The following is a 20349-nucleotide window of genomic DNA, read 5'->3' on the forward strand; positions in this document are numbered from 1 at the left end:
CATGTGCCTGACCCTCGCCATGCTACCAAAAGAACTGAGGTTATGTCGTAACCATGAACTGAAATATGTAGACAGAACAATTGAAGGAAATAAGACAGAGAGAGAAGTTTGAGATAAGGGTGGCCTCGGTGGTTCAGAAGTAGAGTAGAGTCGCCGCCCTTACAATGGGGGCGGCTTTTGTGCCCCCGCTCTTACACCAATGCCTGTCCTAACTGACTTACTACAGTCACTAGGAAAAGACAAAGCAGTCTTCAGCAGCTTAGATTTACTTAGCGGGTACCGACAAATTCCCTTACATGAGGATTCCCGCGAAATAACCGCATTCAGCGCACCAATGGAACATTTCGAGTTCTTAAGAATGCCATAGGTCTAAGAAATGCGCTGCTAACATTCCAAAGAATGATAAACACCTTGTTTGCCGGAATGATAGGTAACACAGTCTATGCCTATCTAGATGATCTTATCTTAGTAAGCAAAGGTTTACAAATTCATCTAAAGAAGCTACGAGAAGTTTTCACAAAGCTACATCTAGCTGGATTGAAAGTGAAACTTTGCAAATGTGAATTTCTCAAATCCAGAATCCAATTTCTTGGTCACGTAGTGGATGGCAATGGTATACACACAATAGATTGCAAGGTAAAGGCGGTGAAACAATTCCCTTGTCCCAAGAACGTAGATCAACTTCGTAGTTTCCTAGGATTATCAGGATACTACCGTTCTTTCATTGAAGGTTATGCCAAGTTAGCATCACCACTCACTAAACTCCTCAAAAAGGATGTGGAGTTTACATGGAATAAGGAACAAGAGGACAGTTTTAATGCCCTCAAGAGCGCCTTAACAAAAGCACCAATGCTAGCTTTTCCGGACTACACAAAACCATTTACCATGTGTACTGATGCCTCGGGCCTAGGTTTAGGGGCGGTGCTCATGCAAACTGATTATCGAGGATAATGGCGGGTAGTAGCAAACGCCATTCGCACCCTCAACGATGCAGAAACACGTTATTCAGCTACGCATTTAGAAGCATTAGCTGTAGTGTGGGCTCTCAAGCATTTTCAGGATCTCATTATGGGATATCCGATCACAGTCCACATAGATCATGTAGCCGTGACAGAGCTATTTAATGGGAAGAATTTATCAGGGCGTTTAGCTTACTGGTATCTAACCATACAGGAGTTTGCACCCGACTTCAAGTATTTGCCGGGCCGTGCGAACGTGGTAGCTGATTCGCTATCTAGACACATAGCTCCTGTCACGCCACTACCTACGTTCACCCTGTCACAATTAAGGACGGAACAGTTACAGGATCCATTATGGTCCAAGGTTTTATATGCCTTAAAATCGGGAGATGAGGTAAATTTGACCAGATTACCTCTACCTCTCTCACAGTTTGAGCTGCGGCATGACATATTATATCGCTCAGTGAAAACACAACAAGAGTCAATCTCTCAAATTGTTATTCCTACATCATTAAAGGAAAACGCTCTTACCCTCTTTTATGATGCACCCCAAGCTGGGCATCCAGAGCGAGATAGATGTCTAACAAAATTTAGAAAAAATTTTTTATTGGAAATCTATGAGGATCGACATCGAGCATCACATGGCTAAATGTTTATCTTGTGCAAAACACAAGGGAACAAAGATGGATCCCGCTCCAATCTTAGAATACCCGACGCCAGAACGTCCTTGGGATACAGCTGCGATCGATTTATTGCAACTACCAAAAAGCCATCAAGGCTCTAGTCACGTACTTGTCTGCGTTGACCATTTTTCAAGATTTGTGGTACTCGCATCATTGCCGATCAAGTCCGCCGAATCAGTGGCTCATGCACTAGTCACTCATCTAATCTGTCCTTTCTCTACACCTAGGGTGATACTCTCGGATAGCGGGGCAGAATTTAAGAATCAATTCTTAGCTGCTATATGTCAATAATATGACATTACACAAACTTTCACAACCGCCTACCATCCATCTTCAAATGGGTTGGTCGAGCGTGCGAATAAAAAAATTCTAGAGATTCTCCGACATGTGGTGAATCCAATGCATAGTTCGTGGGAAGACTGGCTTCCACAGGTTGCAGCATCCATCAATGGATCTATAAATAGCTTTACAGGCAAATCGCCATACTACATAATTTACGGTAAAGGTAAATACTAATAGGAATTCCAAAAACCTGTGTACAACATGGATGATTATGCCAAGAAACAAATCAATGTTTTCACGAGCATCCATGGAAAAGTACGAAAACACTTAGCAGCCTCACGTGCTGAAATGATCTGCAAGCAACACAAAAAAGCTAAGCCTATAAAATTAGAAATAGGAGACAAAGTAATAATAAAAACGCTGGAATGCATATCAAAACTCTCGCCTAAATTCACAGGTCCGTACGTGATTAGAGCGAAAGAACATGGAAACAAATTCCAAGGTGTTGAGCCAACGTCAATTATTACAGATATCGCACATGTTGATAGAATGAAAAAAGTCAGCAGGGATTCCTAATGTCAGTCAAGTACATTCTACTTCAACTACAACAGTTGCTCAAGAAAATATAACGACAGACAATACATATCGTCAAAAACTACGATCAGCAAACAAAAATCGTTAATCTTCTTCACTGCTTGTCACTTTGAACAAGTACGTAACTAGAGCCTTGATAGCTTTTTGGTAGTTGCAATAAATCGATCACAACTGTATCGCATGGACGTTCTGGCGTCGGGTATTCTAAGACTGGAGTTGGATCCATCGTTGTTCCCTTGTGTTTTGCACAAGATAAACATTTAGCAATGTGATGCTCGATGTCGATCCTCATAGATTTGCAATAATATTTTTGTCTAATTTTTGTTAGACATCTATCTCGTCCTGGATGCCCAGCTTGGGGTGCATCATGAAAGAGGGTAAGAACGTTTTCCTTTAATGATCTAGGAATAACAATTTGAGAGATTGACTCTTGTTGTGTTTTCACTGAGCGATATAATATGTCATGCTGCAGCTCAAACTGTGAGAGTGGTAGAGACAACCTGGGCAAATTTACCTCATCTCCCGATTCTAAGACATATATAACCTTGGACCATAATGGATCCTGTAACTGTTCCGTCCTTAATTGTGACAGGGTGAACGTAGGTAGTGGCGTGACAGGAGGTATGTGTCTAGATAGCAAATCAGCTACCACGTTCGCACGGCCCGGCAAATACTTGAAGTCAGGTGCGAACTCCTGTATGGTTAGGTACTAGCGCGCTAAACGCCCTGATAAATTTTTCCCATTAAATAGCTCTGTCACGGCTACATGATCTGTGTGTACTGAGATCGGATATCCCAAAATGAGATCCCGAAAATGCTTGAGAGCCCACACTACAGCTAATGCTTCTAAATGCGTAGCTGAATAACATGTTTCTGCATCGTTGAGGGTGCGACTGGCGTATGCTACTACCCGCCATTTTCCTCGATAATCAGTTTGCATGAGCACCGCCCCTGAACCAAGGCCCGAGGCATCAGTACACATGGTAAATGGTTTTGTGTTGTCCGGAAAGGCTAACACTGGTGCTTTTGTTAAGGCGCTCTTGAGGGCATTAAAACTGTCCTCTTGTTCCTTATTCCATGTAAACTCCACATCCTTTTTGAGGAGCTTAGTGAGTGGTGATGCTTACTTGACATAACCTTCAATGAAAGAACGGTAGTATCCTGATAATCCTAGGAAACTACGAAGTTGATCTACGTTCTTGGGACAAGGGAATTGTTTCACCGCCTTTACCTTGCAATCTATTGTGTGTATACCATTACCATCCACTATGTGACCAAGAAATTGGATTCTGGATTTGAGAAATTCACATTTGGAAAGTTTCACTTTCAATCCAGCTAGATGTAGCTTTGTGAAAACTTCTCGTAGCTTGTTTAGATGACTTTATAAATCTTTGCTTACTATGATAAGATCATCTAGATAGGCATAGACTGTGTTACCTATCATTCCAGCAAACAAGGTGTTTATCATTCTTTGGAATGTTAGCGGCGCATTTCTTAGACCAAATGGCATTCTTAAGAACTCGAAATGTCCCATAGGTGTGCTGAATGCAGTTATTTCGCAGGAATCCTCATGTAAGGTAATTTGCCAGTACCCGCTAAGTAAATCTAAGTTGCTGAAGACTGCGTTGTCTTTTCCTAGTGACTGTAGTAAGTCAGTTAGAACAGGCATTGGTAAGAGCAGGGGCAAAAAAGCCGCCCCCATTGTAGGGCGGCGACTCTCTCACTTCTGAACCACCGAGGCCACCCTTATCTCAAACTTCTGTCTTATTTCCTTCAATTGTTCTGTCTACATATTTCAGTTCATGGTTACGACATAACCTCAGTTCTTTTGGTAGCATGGCGAGGGTCAGGCACATGGGTACTGTAATTCTGGTATCAAGGTCACTTGGACAAAAATAAAGGTGAATACCGAGATGAAATGAATGCTCCTAATATACTCTAAGAAATAGTTTATTAATATGAAATCAAAGTAGGGAAAAAGATGTCATTAACATACAACTCCAACGTTCAGACCCCTTGGCTTTACTCCACTGCAATTCACTCAGATACTGTACTATTACTTCTCACAACCTTACTGGTGTTACCTTACATTACATACAGCTCCACGGATCAACTACTTGGCTTCTCTCTGTTAGTTCCAAGTGGATACTCTTACTTCTCACACATTACTGGTGGTACATGATATTACCTTACATTACAAGACAAACTTACATATGGAACTTCACTAGACTGTTGTTAGTACATATGAGATGCACTCACAGCACACAACACGTTAATACTGATACCAACAAATTATACATGGGTTCACTACCCAACATGGGATAATTATATTCCAGAATTATCCCCGATCAAATACAACACACACTGTGGACCATATAACTTCCAGGAGTGTCCCAGGGTAGGACACTCAACAACTGACGATCGCTGTTATGATCAGTGGTAGTCGGACACGAGGTGACAGTCTGGGGTCCAGCCCCACGATGTTGACTGGATCAGTTTTAATCATGTCGAATCAGCGACATCGGCCACTACAGGTAACTGTTAGGTATCCACCGACTCCGGGCAGTCGGTGGGGTGTTCAAATAGCCCACACACACTGGACCTGAGAACAAATGCGGAGGGCGTCACGGGAAGGCATGATGATGACTCAATCACAACAAATCTTTCGACTCGCAACGTCAGACAACATTTACGTTAATAGTAATTCTTACACTGAGTAAATGACAATTACACTGTTACAACATAAACATTGATAATCACAAAATTGACTCGGTCAAACTGAAAAACTATATCGGCGGGGAACACCCTCTTACATACCTGAAAACAAATGCGGAAGGCATCACGGGAAGGCCTCTCCCTTCCTCGCCCTGGTTTTTATACCCGCGAGTTGCTAGAGGTAGCTTCTCATGCAATGACAAAAATTACAAACACATTAACTGCTACACATTCAAAGATGACCCTCAGTTGACATGGGTCTGGCGAATTACTAAAGCTGATTCACATAAACTAATTCAAGATTGAGCTTGCCAGGAAAAGGTGGAATATGCGTATTGACAACGGTGTTCACATGGGCGGGGATTACGGAGGGAGCCTTGGAGTAAAACGCGTTTCTTCCTAGGGATGTTTTGTGGACGTGAAGTATAATAAGAATCATCAGTTTTAAAACAGACCAGCAGTCAATGTGACCATGACATTGGGAACCTGTCTGGTACAGTTACCTGGTTGACCGTTGACTCGTCAAACATCTCCGACTGGTCTCCATTCTCCATCTTTCTTGAGAATTAAAAATAAAGGCGAGTTCCATGGTGATGAGGAAGGTTGGATCACCTTTTGGTCCACCATGTCTTGTTCTATTTGCTGGACTACCATTCTTCTGCTGTGGGGTAGCCTATATGCTGGGATGTAGATTGGGTTAGCTTCCGGTTTGAGTGGAATATGATGATTTGCCAACGTTGTTTTACCCAGGGGTTCTCCAGGTAATGCAATGATTTCCTTGAATTCGGCGAGAAATTCTAAAAGATCACTTTTGCCTCGAGGATGATCGACTACTTTCATTCGTGACGCTATCAACGCTACATTATTCACAATAGGTGATTTTTCGTCCGATTTAGCCTGTGTTACTCGGGTGTGTCATAGGAGGGAAGATCAGCTAAAACTAATGGCCCATCACTCTTTTGGTAGATTTTAGTGTATATAAACAGAAAATAATTTCAGTTTCAATATTTTGCAACCTTTTGCTAGGTAAATTTTAGCGTGAAATTTATCGAAAATCTAACGTACAGCTGCATTAGTGCATTACAATTAAATAGTGAACATTGCTTTCTGACTTCATTCTTTAACAACCCAACTAACAATATTTTTTTCTGTTTCAAATTCTGATGCATTTATAAATTGATAATATTTGCGATGGCTGCTTGTGTCAGGACGAGGAACCAAAAATCCAGCCATCTCAGTCACTATCTTGGGTCTGGGAGAGAGCTCCTGAAGTCGGAGTTGCCTACATTGAGAGATGCTTTGAGATACGGTGTTTTAATCAGGCAAATCAGTGAAAAGAACCAAAGAACTTATACAAACAAAGACATTGCCAGTGATATGACCAAAGTTGTCTTGGCACAGTACACTCTGGCTAACGCTCAGTTCAATCCTCCAGTCATAACAAGTCAGAAGAAGATTAGTGAGAGACTGCTAGCCAGTTGGGAAAAGGCAAGAGATATCTCTCTTGGGAGAGGAAAACTTGCAGTTAAGGACAGCTTTGCCAAGCAACTGGACCAGCTATTTGAAATAATTACTTGCAAGTGCCCAATTGTTCTCTGGTCCTGAGTTTGGATGCGATCGTGACTGTAAATCCGGAGGCCCACATCTCCTGTATTTGTGCGCGTGAACTGAAGATTCCTGTGATCGAACCGCTGGCATTTGTCAGCTAACAGAGAGAGAAGACTGGCAGTATAGGGCTCTATGATTTCTAGCCAAGATATTCCGGAGTCCAAGAGACAGGAGGCTACAGAGACAGAAGAGGAGAAGAGTTGCCGTGGAAAAGAGACTTGAGAAGGCCCAGGGTGAGGTAAAAAAGGCCGATGATTGGAGTCAAGCTGATTCAGAGTTTAATGACTTCCCCATGGCTGATCCGAGTGCTGACCAGGAGAATGGTGACTTTGTCCCTAACCCAGAAAATAATGATCCCAAACCTTCCAGGCATAAGATTCAAAATAGGAAAGATATCCTGAGCATAGCTCTGGCCAGCATGCGACACCACACTGGTCTCAGAGAAACTGCAGAGATAGCAACAGCTGCCTGGATTGACGGTGGTTTGATAACACCTGATGATGTTCACCTGGTGATAGATCATAACAAAGTAAGGAGAGCTCAGGAGAAACTTGTCAGTAACCTAGAAGAGGAGTTTGATAAGAGGATAAGAGAAAATGGAATCAATTGTTTGTTCTTTGATGGGAGAAGGGATGACACTAAAGTGTTCATGAAAGTTGGAGATTCTGACAAGTTGTTCCCCTGCCATGGTGAAGGGGATGGAACACTACCTCTGCTGCAGTGAACCAGAATGGAAGCATTTGTACATTTCACTCCAGAGAAAGATGACATCAGGAAACCAGCTGAGATAGCAGAGATACCAGAACTGCTCAGAGAGAGAGACGACCCTGCAGGCCATTGGAGGGGACAGCACCAACACGAACACAGGGTGGCAAGGGGGTCATACAGTGGATAGAGCGGAAGATTGGGAGGAAGCTGGTCTGGATTGTTTGTGACTCTACACCAACGAGTTGCCACTCAGATATCTGATCCAGGAGCTGGATGGCAAGACTCTTCAAACAACAGATGGTCTGGTCCTCTTGGCAAGATGCTGGACTCTGCCACTGAGTTAGAAATAAATCCGAGCTTTGAAAAAATCACAGTTGGCCCTCCACTCGTTGAGCTTGCACATACTGTCATTGACGACCTGAGTACTGACCAGTACTATGGTTACATGATTTGGCAGTGCCATCAAACTGTGTCATGCCTGATAGACTTGCTTACCTGTAGATAGGTCCAGTCTCATTCTAGGTGGCTCACAAATCTGCTCTCAGGTTCTGCAGAATTTTGGGTCGCTTTCATCATAAACTGAAAGGGAACCAGCTTCACAACCTGAGCTATTGTCCAATTCATCGTGAGTGTCTACTTGCCACAAATTGGTTCAACACCAAGGTCAAGCTCAATGTTCTCCGAAGGTCCGAGGCATGTCCCTTCCAGCTTGAGCTCCTGAGGAGTCAGCCAAGGAAGGTTGTTCAGATTGTGGAGCAAACTGTGAGGAGATCTTCCTGGTATGCTCATCCTGAGGCAGTTCTGCAGACAATGCTCTGCAGTAAGGATGAGGAGGAGAGAAGAGTGGCAGTCAAAAAGATCTTGGATATGAGACTTATGAGAGGATCTGGGCATGACGAATCAGTTGGTGACGATTCCTTCAGGGTCAGGAAGACTCCTGAAGTCAATCTAGGTGCCAAGACCCTCACTGATCTCATAGATCTGGATAACATCCAGGCTGGCAGTGAGCCCCCTCTTACCTGCAGCCTCACCAATGTTCAAGTCAGAGCTTTCCTGGACAACCCCATGCATGTCCCTGCCTGGCCCTCGCACACCCAGAGTATAGAGCGTTGTGTACAGCAAGTGAGCGAGGCCAGCAGTCACGTGTACAGCCAGTAGAGGAGGGAAGGCTACATCCGAGCTCAGGTGGTCAGCAGGTAGGTGATGAGTAGAAACAGAAGCAAGAAAGACATGTTCTCTATGGTGTGCAGCAACACCGGGTCGTAGTAGTAAAACCGGTTTTTGTATTTGATGATTTTGTTTTCTAAAGGAATATTAAATTTAATAAATGTGTCAAGATCATCCGTTTCACTATTCTGGATCATTTTCATCCTAATAAATTAACCTGATACATTTACTTTACTTTAAATAAGCTATTTAGTGTTGTTGGTAAAAGGGTGGGAATACTGAATTTTCATAAGATTTCAAGTTAAAATTTACCTAGCAAAAAATAAAAACTTTTCAAATCTGAAGATATCACATGATTCTGCACATAGAACTACATCATTAATACCATGGGCCGATTTTTCAAACTCAAAAAAAAAAAATCGCCTCCGTATGACACACCCTACTACCATAGACAACACATTATGCTTCCAATATCTTCCCAGGCGGTAGTACCTCCCTGTTTGGTTGCTGCGTAATACCTACTACAAAATGAGAGAAAAGCAAATTAATCTACGACTCTCAACATGGGTTTACAAAGGGAAAATCTTGTCTAACAAATCTGCTGACGCTTTTTAGGAAAGTTTTCGAGATAGTAGATAATGACGAAAATTACGATGTTATTTACTTAGACTTTAGCAAAGCGTTTGACAGAGTACCGCATTAGAGGCTTCTCAGAAAAGTTAAGGCTCATGGTATCGAGGGGAAAGTTATAAATTGGAAAAAATAATGGCTCACCGATAGAACACGGAGGGTCAGCATAGACAGTGTTAAATCTGAGTGTGGTTGTGTAACCAGTGGGGTTCCCCAGGGGTCAGTACTGGGCCCACTCTTGTTCATAATCTACATAAACGATCTAGATACTGGGGTCAGCAGTGACGTAAGCAAGTTTGCAGATGACACCAAAATAGGGCGGCAGATTAATTCAGATCAGGATGTAAATGCATTACAGGAGGTCCGGATATAATAATATGGAGGATTTAAATAAACTGCAGGAGTGGTCAAAAAAATGGCAAATGAAATTCAACACCAGCAAGTGCCGCGTACTGAATATTGGAAGAACAAATAATGTCAATGTATACAGACAGCCTTAACAACATCAACCTAGAGAAGTCGACTTGTGAAAGAGACTTAGGGGTACTTGTAAGCCCGGACCTATGGCCTAGAAAACATATGAACATAAGAACATAAGAAAATAAGGAGTCTGCAATAGGCCGGTTGACCTGTGCATGGCAGCTCCTGTCGAGAGTTACTGCCACTCTCTATCACCCATGAATCTATCTAGCCTCTTTTTAAGACTCTCCAGCGTTCCAGCACTTACTACAAAGTTGCTAAGCCTGTTCCACTCGTCCAAAACCCTATTTGTGAACCAGTTCCTTCCTATCTCCCTCCTAAACCTAAACTTATCCAACTTAAATCCGTTGCTACCAGTCTTATCCTGCTCGGATATTATAAAAACATTATCTATATCGCCTTCATTGATTCCTTTCACTCACTTAAATACTTCTATCATATCTCCCCGCACTCTTCGTCGTTCTAGGGAATGCAAGTTTAGCTTCCTTAACCTATCTTGATATGGAAGGTTTCTAAGTCCCTGGATCATTTTCGTCATTCTTCGCTGCACCGACTCCAGAGAATTGATATCCATCCTATAATAAGGGCACCAGAACTGAACCGCATAATCGAGGTGCGGCCTGACTAACGCAAGATATAGTTGCAATAAGACCTCTCCATTCTTATTACTTACACTTCTAGATATAAAACATACTACTCTGTTTGCCTTATTTCGAACTTTAACGCACTGTTTTCTAGGCCGTAGGTCCGGGCTTACAAGTACACAAGTCGACCTTTCTAGGTTGATGTTGTTAAGGCTGGCTGTATACGTTGACAGTATTTGTTCTACCAATATTAAGTACGCTGCACTTGCTGGTGTTGAATTTTAATTGCTATTTCTCTGACCACTCCTGCAGTTTATTTAAATCCTCCTGTAGTGCATTTGCATCCTGCCCTGAATTAATCTGCCTCCCAATTTTGGTGTCATCTGCAAACTTGCTTATGTCACTACTGATCCCAGTATCTAGATTGTTTATATAGATTATTAACAAGAGTGGGCCCAGTACTGACCCCTGGGGAACCCCACTGGTTACACAGCCCCACTCAGATTTGACACCATCTACGCTAACCCTCTGTGTTCTATCGGTGAGCCACGATTTTATCCAATTTAAAACTTTCCCCTCGATACCATGAGCCTTAATTTTTCACAGAAACCTCTGATGTGGTACTCTGTCAAACGCTTTGCTAAAGTCCAAGTAAATAACATTGCAATTATCGTCATTATCTACTACCTCGAAGACTTTCCTAAAAAAGTCAGCAGATTTGTTAGACAAGATTTATCCTTTGTAAACCCATGTTGAGAGTTGTAGATTCATTTGCTTTTCTCGAAATGCGATCGAATGCTATTTGCTATAATTGATTCAAGAAATTTCCCCACAACTGACGTCAAACTAATCGGCCGGTAGTTTGATGCTGATGCTCTGTCTCCCTTTTTGAATATGGGTACTACATTTGCCTGTTTCCACAAGTCTGGCACAACTCCCGTGTCTAATGATTTTGTAAATAAATTTACGAGGGGTCCTCTAATCTGTTCCTTATACTCTTTCAAAACTCGAGGGAAAATTTCATCTGGCCCTGGGGATTTTGTCTTCTTTAATTTACTTATCTTCTTAAGAACATCCTCTTTTCTGATAGGGATATTCTTTAATTTCTCTTCTTCATTTCCCCTAAATATCAGTTCCACCTCTGGAATTTCCTCGTGAATTTCTTTTGTGAAAACTGATAAAAAGTAGCTGTTCAATGCTTTTCTTATTTCCACACTGTCATCGATAACTTCCCCCCTCTCCCTGACTTTAAAGGCCCAACGTTGTCGTTGACCTTTGTCCTATATACCTGGAAAAATCCCTTGGGGTTCGCCTTGGATTCTCTCGCTATTCTGATTTCGTAGTCTCTGTTTGCTTTCCTTACATTTTTCTTAACATTCCTAGATAGTTTATTATACCTATTTCTGAGCTGCTCCTCCCCTCCCTTTAATTTCTTATAAATTCCTTTCTTTATTCCTATATCATGTTTAAGTTTTCTGGTCATCCACCTTGGCACATTCTTATTTGACCTAATTTTTCTGTATGGTATATTTTGTTCTTGTGCTTTACGTAGTATATGAGTGAATATATTATAGTCATGATCAATTGTTGTGTCACCTGTGACCTCACCCTTTCCTCCTGGGAACTGATCTGTCTGTTTCCACGTGACCTCACCTAGGTACACTCGCAAAAAATAGTATCGGTGACGATAGGTATTGGGAAAGGCAAGTTGTTCCAGCGGTATACTGGCAGCCCTGGTCATGTGAAACAAACTGATAAATAAGGTCGGGAAATGATAAATAGACAGTATGAAATATGAGGAGCTCCCTGTTAACAAAATTATTTATGATACTTGTAAATATTGCCACATTAATTTATGCTACCAAATAAATCACTCAACCTGGTCGTCCTGATGGGTGGTGCAGCGTGGACGGCGGCTCCGAGACCTGTCGTCTGTAGCACCAGTTTCGAGGTATCGTCGAATCCATCGTGCAGCGGTGTTCCTGTGGACACCAACCCGCTGGCTAATCTGTGACGGCGAACCCTTCGTTATGAAGGGCAATAATAGCTCATCGTGTTCCCTCTGAGGTTTCCATGTCGTTTGGCATGTGTAGATCTCAACTGCTTCATATTGCCCCTTTTTTATACCCACGTTCACCGAGACCGAACCCTCGCTCATCATTCAGTCGACACAAAGCAACAATCCGAAAAGAGGAAAAAACACACTGATTGTCAGCCATATGGCAACACCTAGTGGGGAGGGGGGGGGGTTATGAGGATACACTTACCAACCTTCCCGACATATCACAGTGTATATGTATCGTTTCGGAAGTCGTCGACCACACCCTGCACCAATACTTTTTGGTGCGAGTGTAGCTTCTTAACCCCTGATAATCCGCCAATCGAAAGTTGGGACTCTGACCATAATGTCATTGTTTTTTGTTTCCCAATTTAGGATGAACCTGATTTCTCTGTGATCACTGTTCCCTAGTTCTTCCCCTACTGTGATATCTCTGATAATATTATCTTTATTTGTTAATACTAGGTCTAATATATTGTTACCTCTAGTAGGTTCTATAATTAGTTGTTTCAAAAAATTGTCCTGTACTGCGTCTAGGAAGTCTTCAGATTCATAGTCACCTACAATGTTGTCCCAGTCAATATTTCTGAAGTTGAAATCCCCCATAATGCACAGGTTGTTGTACTTTGCTGCCTTACTAATTTCCTGCCGTATGGACTGAGCTGCTTCTTTCCCAAGACTTGGGGGCCTGTAAATCACTCCCACAATTAGTTTGTCTCTTCCTTCCGCAATTTCTACCCATGCAGACTCGGTTCCAATTTCACCCTTTATTGAATTATTAATACAACATTTTAGTGTATCCCTGACGAAGAGTGCGACCCCTCCCCCCTTCCTACCTTCCCTGTCCTTGTGAAAAAGGTTGTACCCTTCTATGCGGTGCTCTGATGAAAAGTTCTTGCTCGCCAGATTCATCCAAGTTTCGGTGATTGCTATGACGTCTACATTCTCGGTACATACAACCGCTCTCAGCAAGTCTATTTTATTTCTAACGCTCCTACTATTTGTATAGTATACATTTAAACCTACCCTTCCCTGGTCCTGTTTTACCCCTTGTCCTGAGTAGCCAATTTTACTCCCCAGGACCTGCTTGTTTTTTGACTCCCACTTGTTTTTTGACTCCCACTTATCCCGAACTCTCTCTCCTGGCGAAACCCCCCCTTTGGAGTGATAATTTCACGCCCAGGATGCAGACGCCCCCCAACCCCCCAACCCCCCCCCCCCAACCCCCAACCCCCAACCCCCCAACCCCCAACCCCCCCAACCCCAACCCCCCCCACCCCCCCCAACCTCCCCCACCCCCCAACCCCGACTGTAATACATATATAGATGGATTATATACGGTATATTTAACACTTGTCAAGCAATACAACGAAGAAACATACGACTTACCCTTTGAGCAACTGTGTCCACACTAACGGCAGGCCTTCTCCTACACCCGACTTCAGGTCGGTCATCTCTGTGTGATTCACTCACCTGTATGACGGTGCTTCGGATCTTAATTTCATAACTACAGTGTGTGAGACTTTTCCTTCTGTCCAATGTTTATGACGATATTTTGAAGGGTATAAAATGCTATGTACTATTGTACTAATACATATTAACATCTATGTATCCATACTATGACCGCTTACCATTATACAGAGCAAGATGAGTATAACATGACAGACTGATAACGAAGCTTCCGCCGTTCATAACTTGTGTTTGTGCGTGTGTTGCCCCGCATAAAGTTAGCGTGGCCCGCCGTTCAGAAAGAACATGGTCCTCAACCTGGGCCGACCTGGTGGGGCTAGAAAATGCTGTTTCCGAGTGTACCTAACAGTACTTTTTGGATCAACCTTCCTTTTGTGAATCAACATTTTCACACATGAAACACACATCAAACCCAAATACCCATCAACAATGTCAGATGAACACCTGGATGTTGCTTGAGGCCAGCAGTGACCGCCTACAGTCCTAATTATACACAGCTGGCAGACAACATGCAATGCCAACCATCTCTAATAGTAAGAAGTAAGTGTATGATTTTATCATGTTAGTAATATATCATAACAGTTATTGAAAAATATTATTTGTGCACCTCTCTCTCTCTCTCTCTCTCTCTCTCTCTCTCTCTACGAGTCTACGTATTTTATGGCAATGGGAGGGGGTGTTATGGGTGAATATTATTAGGCTGCTAGATCGCTTCAGGGTAACTGTGGAAAAAGTAGATCACATCACACAAAAGGTTGGCCACCCCTGTTTTAAAGTAAGGGCTGCTTGCCTTTCCACAAGACAAGCAGCCACAACTTAACCATAACAAATGAAAGCATGCTATTAGCAAAACTCTGTAATGACAACTGAAAACCAAAACAAAGGAGACATATTACGGTGAAAAGGGAAGAAAAACACGTGTCGAAAACCTAAACATTAAACTTAGATAAATTAAATATAATTAACACTTAAACAGGACACGAACCAAAGAAATTATGTCTCTTAACCCAACAACACCCGAGCATATGAGGAAAGGCAGTTCAAATAATCTCTAGAAATTACAATAGAACAAGTTAAACCATCACGCAGCACCTGGACATGTCTACAAAAAATAAGATCGTCTGAAACATACATAACACAAAAACCTGGATGGCCTAAGGAGAACCAGAGTCGCCAAGCCGTTGTATATTTTGAAGTAATCCGGAAGAGGCGTAGCAGGACCATTACAGTAGTCCATAGAGCGAGACAGCACATACACACAAGCACTGAGATCACACCAGCCACGAATGTTCATTGTACTACTGACTGACCCACCGGTGTTTGTATCAAGGTGAGTAGGGAGGAGGAAAGGCCAGCCACGCCCAAAGCCCCCACCGACTTCAACAAACGCGGAAATACTCCAAACTAATAAAATGAGAATAAGTAGTCCTACCCGAGTGGCTATATGGAATGAAGGTGACGTACGGAAGTGAAAATATGGTAAATTCATAAGAAGCTTTAGCTGGATGATTGTAGACGTATGGAAGTGGAGCTGCGATACGGAGGATGACCGGTGGCCGCCTTGTTACTCTGGTAAACGAGCGTATGGTGGGGTAGTAGGTGGTGCGGTTAAGCACGACAACTTAAAGTCCACGGGGTTCCGATAAAACCCATCTACTTCCCTCTCTTACCAGTCACCATTTTTCAGTTTTCTTTGATGTCAGTGCTTCGGAAAGCTTGCTAGTCAAGTGATTTCTGGCTGCTAGTAACTGTAAATAGATATCCAAGATGGCCTCGCTGACGGGGACAAAATTGAAAAACACAACTTTTCCCTCCAGTGGGCCTAAAAACACGAGGAACGCATTGTAACTAATTTGTGGTGAAAAATCGATTGGGGTGGCTATTTGAGGTTTCAATGACACCTTAAGGGTTAAATCCCATAACACCTGCCAAATGGGTAAAATTTACATTTTTCAACTAATTAATACTCATTTGAACCAGTAGACCTAGATACATGAACGACTTTTAGATTTTGACTACTCTGAGGTAGGAAATCTATAGGTATGGTTATTTCGAGGTTTAAAAAGTCATGCTTCAGGTCAATGTTCAAATGTATGTACGGATAGCCAAATATCAACTTCAGTGTCTAGATTTCAGGTTGAATGTTCTAAAATTTTAAGTTGACCAACCAGAAATCACTTGACTAATTAAGATTTTCAGAAGCTTAGACATCCAGGTAACTATAAAATGGTGACAGGTATAAAGAAAGGAAGGGGGATTTTTTTCGGAGCCCGTGAACTAATTAGTTTGTAGTGCTAACAATATTAAGATATTTTCTTCTAATTTCTGAGTACGGTATGGGTGTTTATGCCGTTTAGGCTCAAATAGGAGCGTTGCAAAACTGTGTAAATCTTGAATGCTGTCAAATGTTTACCCATGCAAGTAGACTTTACATGCAGCCAATCCTGGATAGTTCTGAGTCTCAACTGAGATTAAATGTAAAAAAAAAAAGAGGAAGCGCTATCATTGTCTGCTCATCCTGACTTGTTGCCTCAGCACGAATGCATATTTTGCGGCAAGAGAGTGGCGGGGAGCATGAAGACCTCATAAGAATTAAATCCAAATGCCGCGAGGATGCTATCAAAATGATAGGTGAAGTCACCCATACAGTGTAATTATGGCATAGAAAGATGTTGAACTTGTGGCAAAGGAGGCCAGGCATCATCTTACCTATTACCACCAATCTACTCTTCCAGAAGGACCTGCCGCTATAGGCTCATGAGAATGTTTTGAGTATATCTGTAATTATGTCGGAGGAATCAGTCATTCAAGGAAAAAGGTTAAAAGGATTACCATGCTGAAAGAGAAGCATCGCCTGTATATGTTGAAAATCACAATGAGTTCTACAATAGTGAGTACAAAACATATAAACTCAAAGACAATTTGGTGAAGCACTTCCTTCCAAAATTAAACTTTGGAGACCCAGCTATCGCAGTGAACTGGTGTATGCGTCTAGCGTCCGCCCTAATAAGATGTGGAAGCTGTCCTTAACGCCTGCTGCTCTGATTATTGATTGATAGAGTGAAGCAGCACCTCGTTCTTCGTCGTGTGATTATGTCTACCTACAAGTCTGTAGATGAGTTACCTTGGCCTCCTCCATAGGCAAGGTGATTAAAGATCTTACTCCCCCTTCAGCACTGCTACAGCTTCATCAGGAGTGTCTGATTGTTGGAAACCAAAAGACGCCTTCCCATTGAGTCTGCTGTTACGAGTTGGGGATTTAGAATATAGTTAAAGTCTACCCAGATCCCAACAAAAACAAAGACAATCGGACTATAAAAGGGTAGACAAAGGATGCGAGTTTTGTTGTGTATAATAAAGTACCATAAATTCTCTTTAACAAAATATTCAGCTTTCTATAATTTACCCTAACCAAACTTAACCTAAACATTAACAGTATATACATATTTATACAACATAAAACAATTTTGGAAGCAAGTGGACGTGGGGGGAGGCAATATAAGATTACAAATACTTAAGTGCGGAGCTGAGGTGGCTGACGAGTAAGGCTGAGTATTGTAGAAGGCGGTAGGTAGTCACTGTGCCGTAGGTTTCCAGGATAGGTGATCCTGTGGTCACTTCCCAGAGTGAACTGCTCTCTCCTCGAACTGGAGCTGACAAAGAAGACTTTGAGGAGGTGACGCAACAACCAGGATATGGAGAAGGGAAACCCGGGAGTGGTAACTAAGACGAGTCATACTCGTGTTTCGTCCCTAGATGGGTAGGTAGATCAGGACAATTTGTGGCGGGGTTCGTAACAAGTCATTGTCACGATGTCATGTATGCTGCCCTGGACGGACTCTGGGTCACCTCCAAACACATGCTTTTGGGGATAACCGTTTTGATCACTGTGTATCATACTCAAGAGTGCTTGAGGCAGTGTTTGTCCAGGTCAAGGGGTACCTCGGTCCCTTCCTACTGTAATGATTGTTTATCAGACCACAGCTTACATCTAACAGTAAGTAGATGCCCACGTAGTAACCCATATAGGTTGACACACCCTACAGTGACAGTAAGATCTAACCAAGGAGAGGTCACGGACAAGGTACATGAGTTAACCTGGCGTTATGACCGTGTTAAAGAAACCACACCTAGCCCAGACACACCCGGGTGGTAATAACTAGGAAGCATTAGCGGCCGGCGACATGACCACGCGCCTGGGCAAACATACCTGTCCAAATCTAACCAGTTTAGTGTTAATTAGGAGAGGTCATCTGCCGGCCCTCCTCCATTATAAAGGCCCTGCAGCTCCTTCCAAGGGGCATTACTTTCACATCACTATCGACAGAAGACGGAGTCAGGCTCGTCACTAGTAGAGGTCGGGAGGGAGACTCTCCTACCCAGCACCGCGTCTCCGGCTAGCAGAGTCTCCCACAGGAGACATAGTCCGGCACTCCCTTCAACAGCACCTGCTAGGCCTCCTTCAGGTCACACGTGAGTCTTTTTCAGAGCGATCCAGGGGTGAGTTACTTACGATGGGAAGTGTATCCATTTCATGTTTGTGTCCGAGAGTCAGTGTCCAGTAACTTCGATATTGATCTATTAATGTTAATGTGTCATTGAGTTGAATAATAAATAGCTTTACCCTGAAAGTGGTGTTTAGAGAAAGATTTCCCCTAAGAATGTATTTACAGTTAAATAACTAAGCGGCCGCGCTACCAAACTTCCTCACTTTACAAGCCTAATACTAGTGACTTCTTACTATTATTTCTATCTAAATCCACCCCCCCCCCTCATTACACTACAAACATTGACATAGTCATGTCTTCTCTCGTTCATTTGTGATTCGATAACTTCGAGCTTCAGGAAAAGACACCGCCTGGGAAAGAGCCAGCTCACATCATTCATGGTCTTATTTGTCAAGATAAACTCATCACTGTCGCCGCCAACAATGACCATGATGTTGTTGATCAACGGCTGAAAAGCTATTTGAGGAAAAAGCAGGCTCCTCCCATGTCTGAAATCTCTAAAGTACAGCAAGGACAGGTCAGTGGCGGCCAAAGCTCACGATTTAGACCTTACGTGGGTTTTGACGAGAAGGATTTCGTCTCAGCCCGACCCCAGATTGTTCCAGGGGGTAAGGCTAGACATCCTGCATCGGGAACGAGGTATTGAACCTCTCACCACATTTGAATACCTTCCTTCAATACCAGTCCCTGTCACAGTAAACAGCACGATGCAGGAGTGTCGAGTTCAAGCGCAAGCTATGACTGCTGCAGTAGGCCAGTCTTAGACCATCGCCTGTTTTGCCTTGACAGCAGCTAAGAAGGCCTATGCTATTACGATGCAATACCCCTAGAAATTCCCTAAAACATTCATCAGACTTGGCGTCTTTCACACAACCAGTACGTATCAAGGTGCCATTTGGAAGTCTATGGAAGGAAGTGGTGCTGAGCAGACCGTTATCCAGTCTGACTTATGCGCCAATTGCTCCATCAACAAGGTGTAAAGTGTCAAGTACTATAACCGTTGCCGCTATATGCGCAAGACCTTGCTTGAGGCACAGGAGTGACTTCTGCTCGAGTAGTATGAGATCTATCGAGGCATAATTCCATTGGAGACCGTCAAGCTTCTGAAGTATGTATCGGATTTCAAAAACAGATTGTGTAGGGCTATAGATATTGCTGCAGAAATTTTTAAAAAGTATCAGGAAAACATGAAAAGGCGGTATGACAAGAAGTCTAGAAGCAGAGAGTTCAAACCTGGTGACCACATGTTGGCACAAACAGGAAATCCATTGAAAGCCAGATTTTGTGGTCCCTGGGTGATTTAAAAAATTGTGAGAGCATTGAACTATATTGTAAATAGTTCAGGAAGACGCAAGTCAAACCAATTGTGTCACGTAAACATGATAAAAACATATTATGATAGAAATTCTACAGAAAATGATGTAAATAACAAGGTGAATTGTCCATGTGACAGGTCTGATGATGAAAAGGTGGTAGATGTGAAGTTGGGGAGATGTGAAAATAAACTGTTAAACAATTCGGATGTGTTGAAAAATTTAGAAAAGAAACTTGATCATTTAGGAACTGAGAAGAGAAATCAAATCCTACAAATTGTACATGAGTTTAGGCATTTCTTTTCTGATGTTCCTTGGAGAACTGAGGTATTACAGCATGATGTTGAAGTTGAAAATTAAACATCCCTTGGAGTTCACCCTGTATATTGGTGACTAAACCTGATGGTATCTGTATTTCATGTAGATTTTGTACCGATTACAGAATTACAAATTTTAAGGAAAGTTGTGTTTACCTGAATTTGTAACTGTTTATATATGTTTTCGAGTGCCCTAATTCCAAATCTGAATTTAGTTTTTTTTACAGCATCAATAGTTTTATCAGAAATTAGCAATTAATTTTTTATCATCT

General features: G+C 42.4%; 1 protein-coding gene across 1 annotated transcript in view; it reads left to right on the forward strand.

The window, feature by feature from the left end:
* The window catches only part of LOC121875264, a 59156-nt gene extending 39405 nt beyond the window's left edge, over positions 1 to 19751 (forward strand). The window contains exons 4-5 of the mRNA XM_042379725.1: positions 18843 to 19086; positions 19589 to 19751. Coding sequence (XP_042235659.1) covers positions 18843 to 19086; positions 19589 to 19751 — 407 coding nt within the window. The remainder of the gene's footprint in view (positions 1 to 18842; positions 19087 to 19588) is intronic.
* The last annotated feature ends 598 nt before the right edge of the window (positions 19752 to 20349 follow it).

This window comes from Homarus americanus, unplaced genomic scaffold, assembly GCF_018991925.1.
Source record: "Homarus americanus isolate GMGI-L3 unplaced genomic scaffold, GMGI_Hamer_2.0 scaffold56241, whole genome shotgun sequence".
NCBI lineage: Eukaryota > Metazoa > Arthropoda > Malacostraca > Decapoda > Nephropidae > Homarus > Homarus americanus.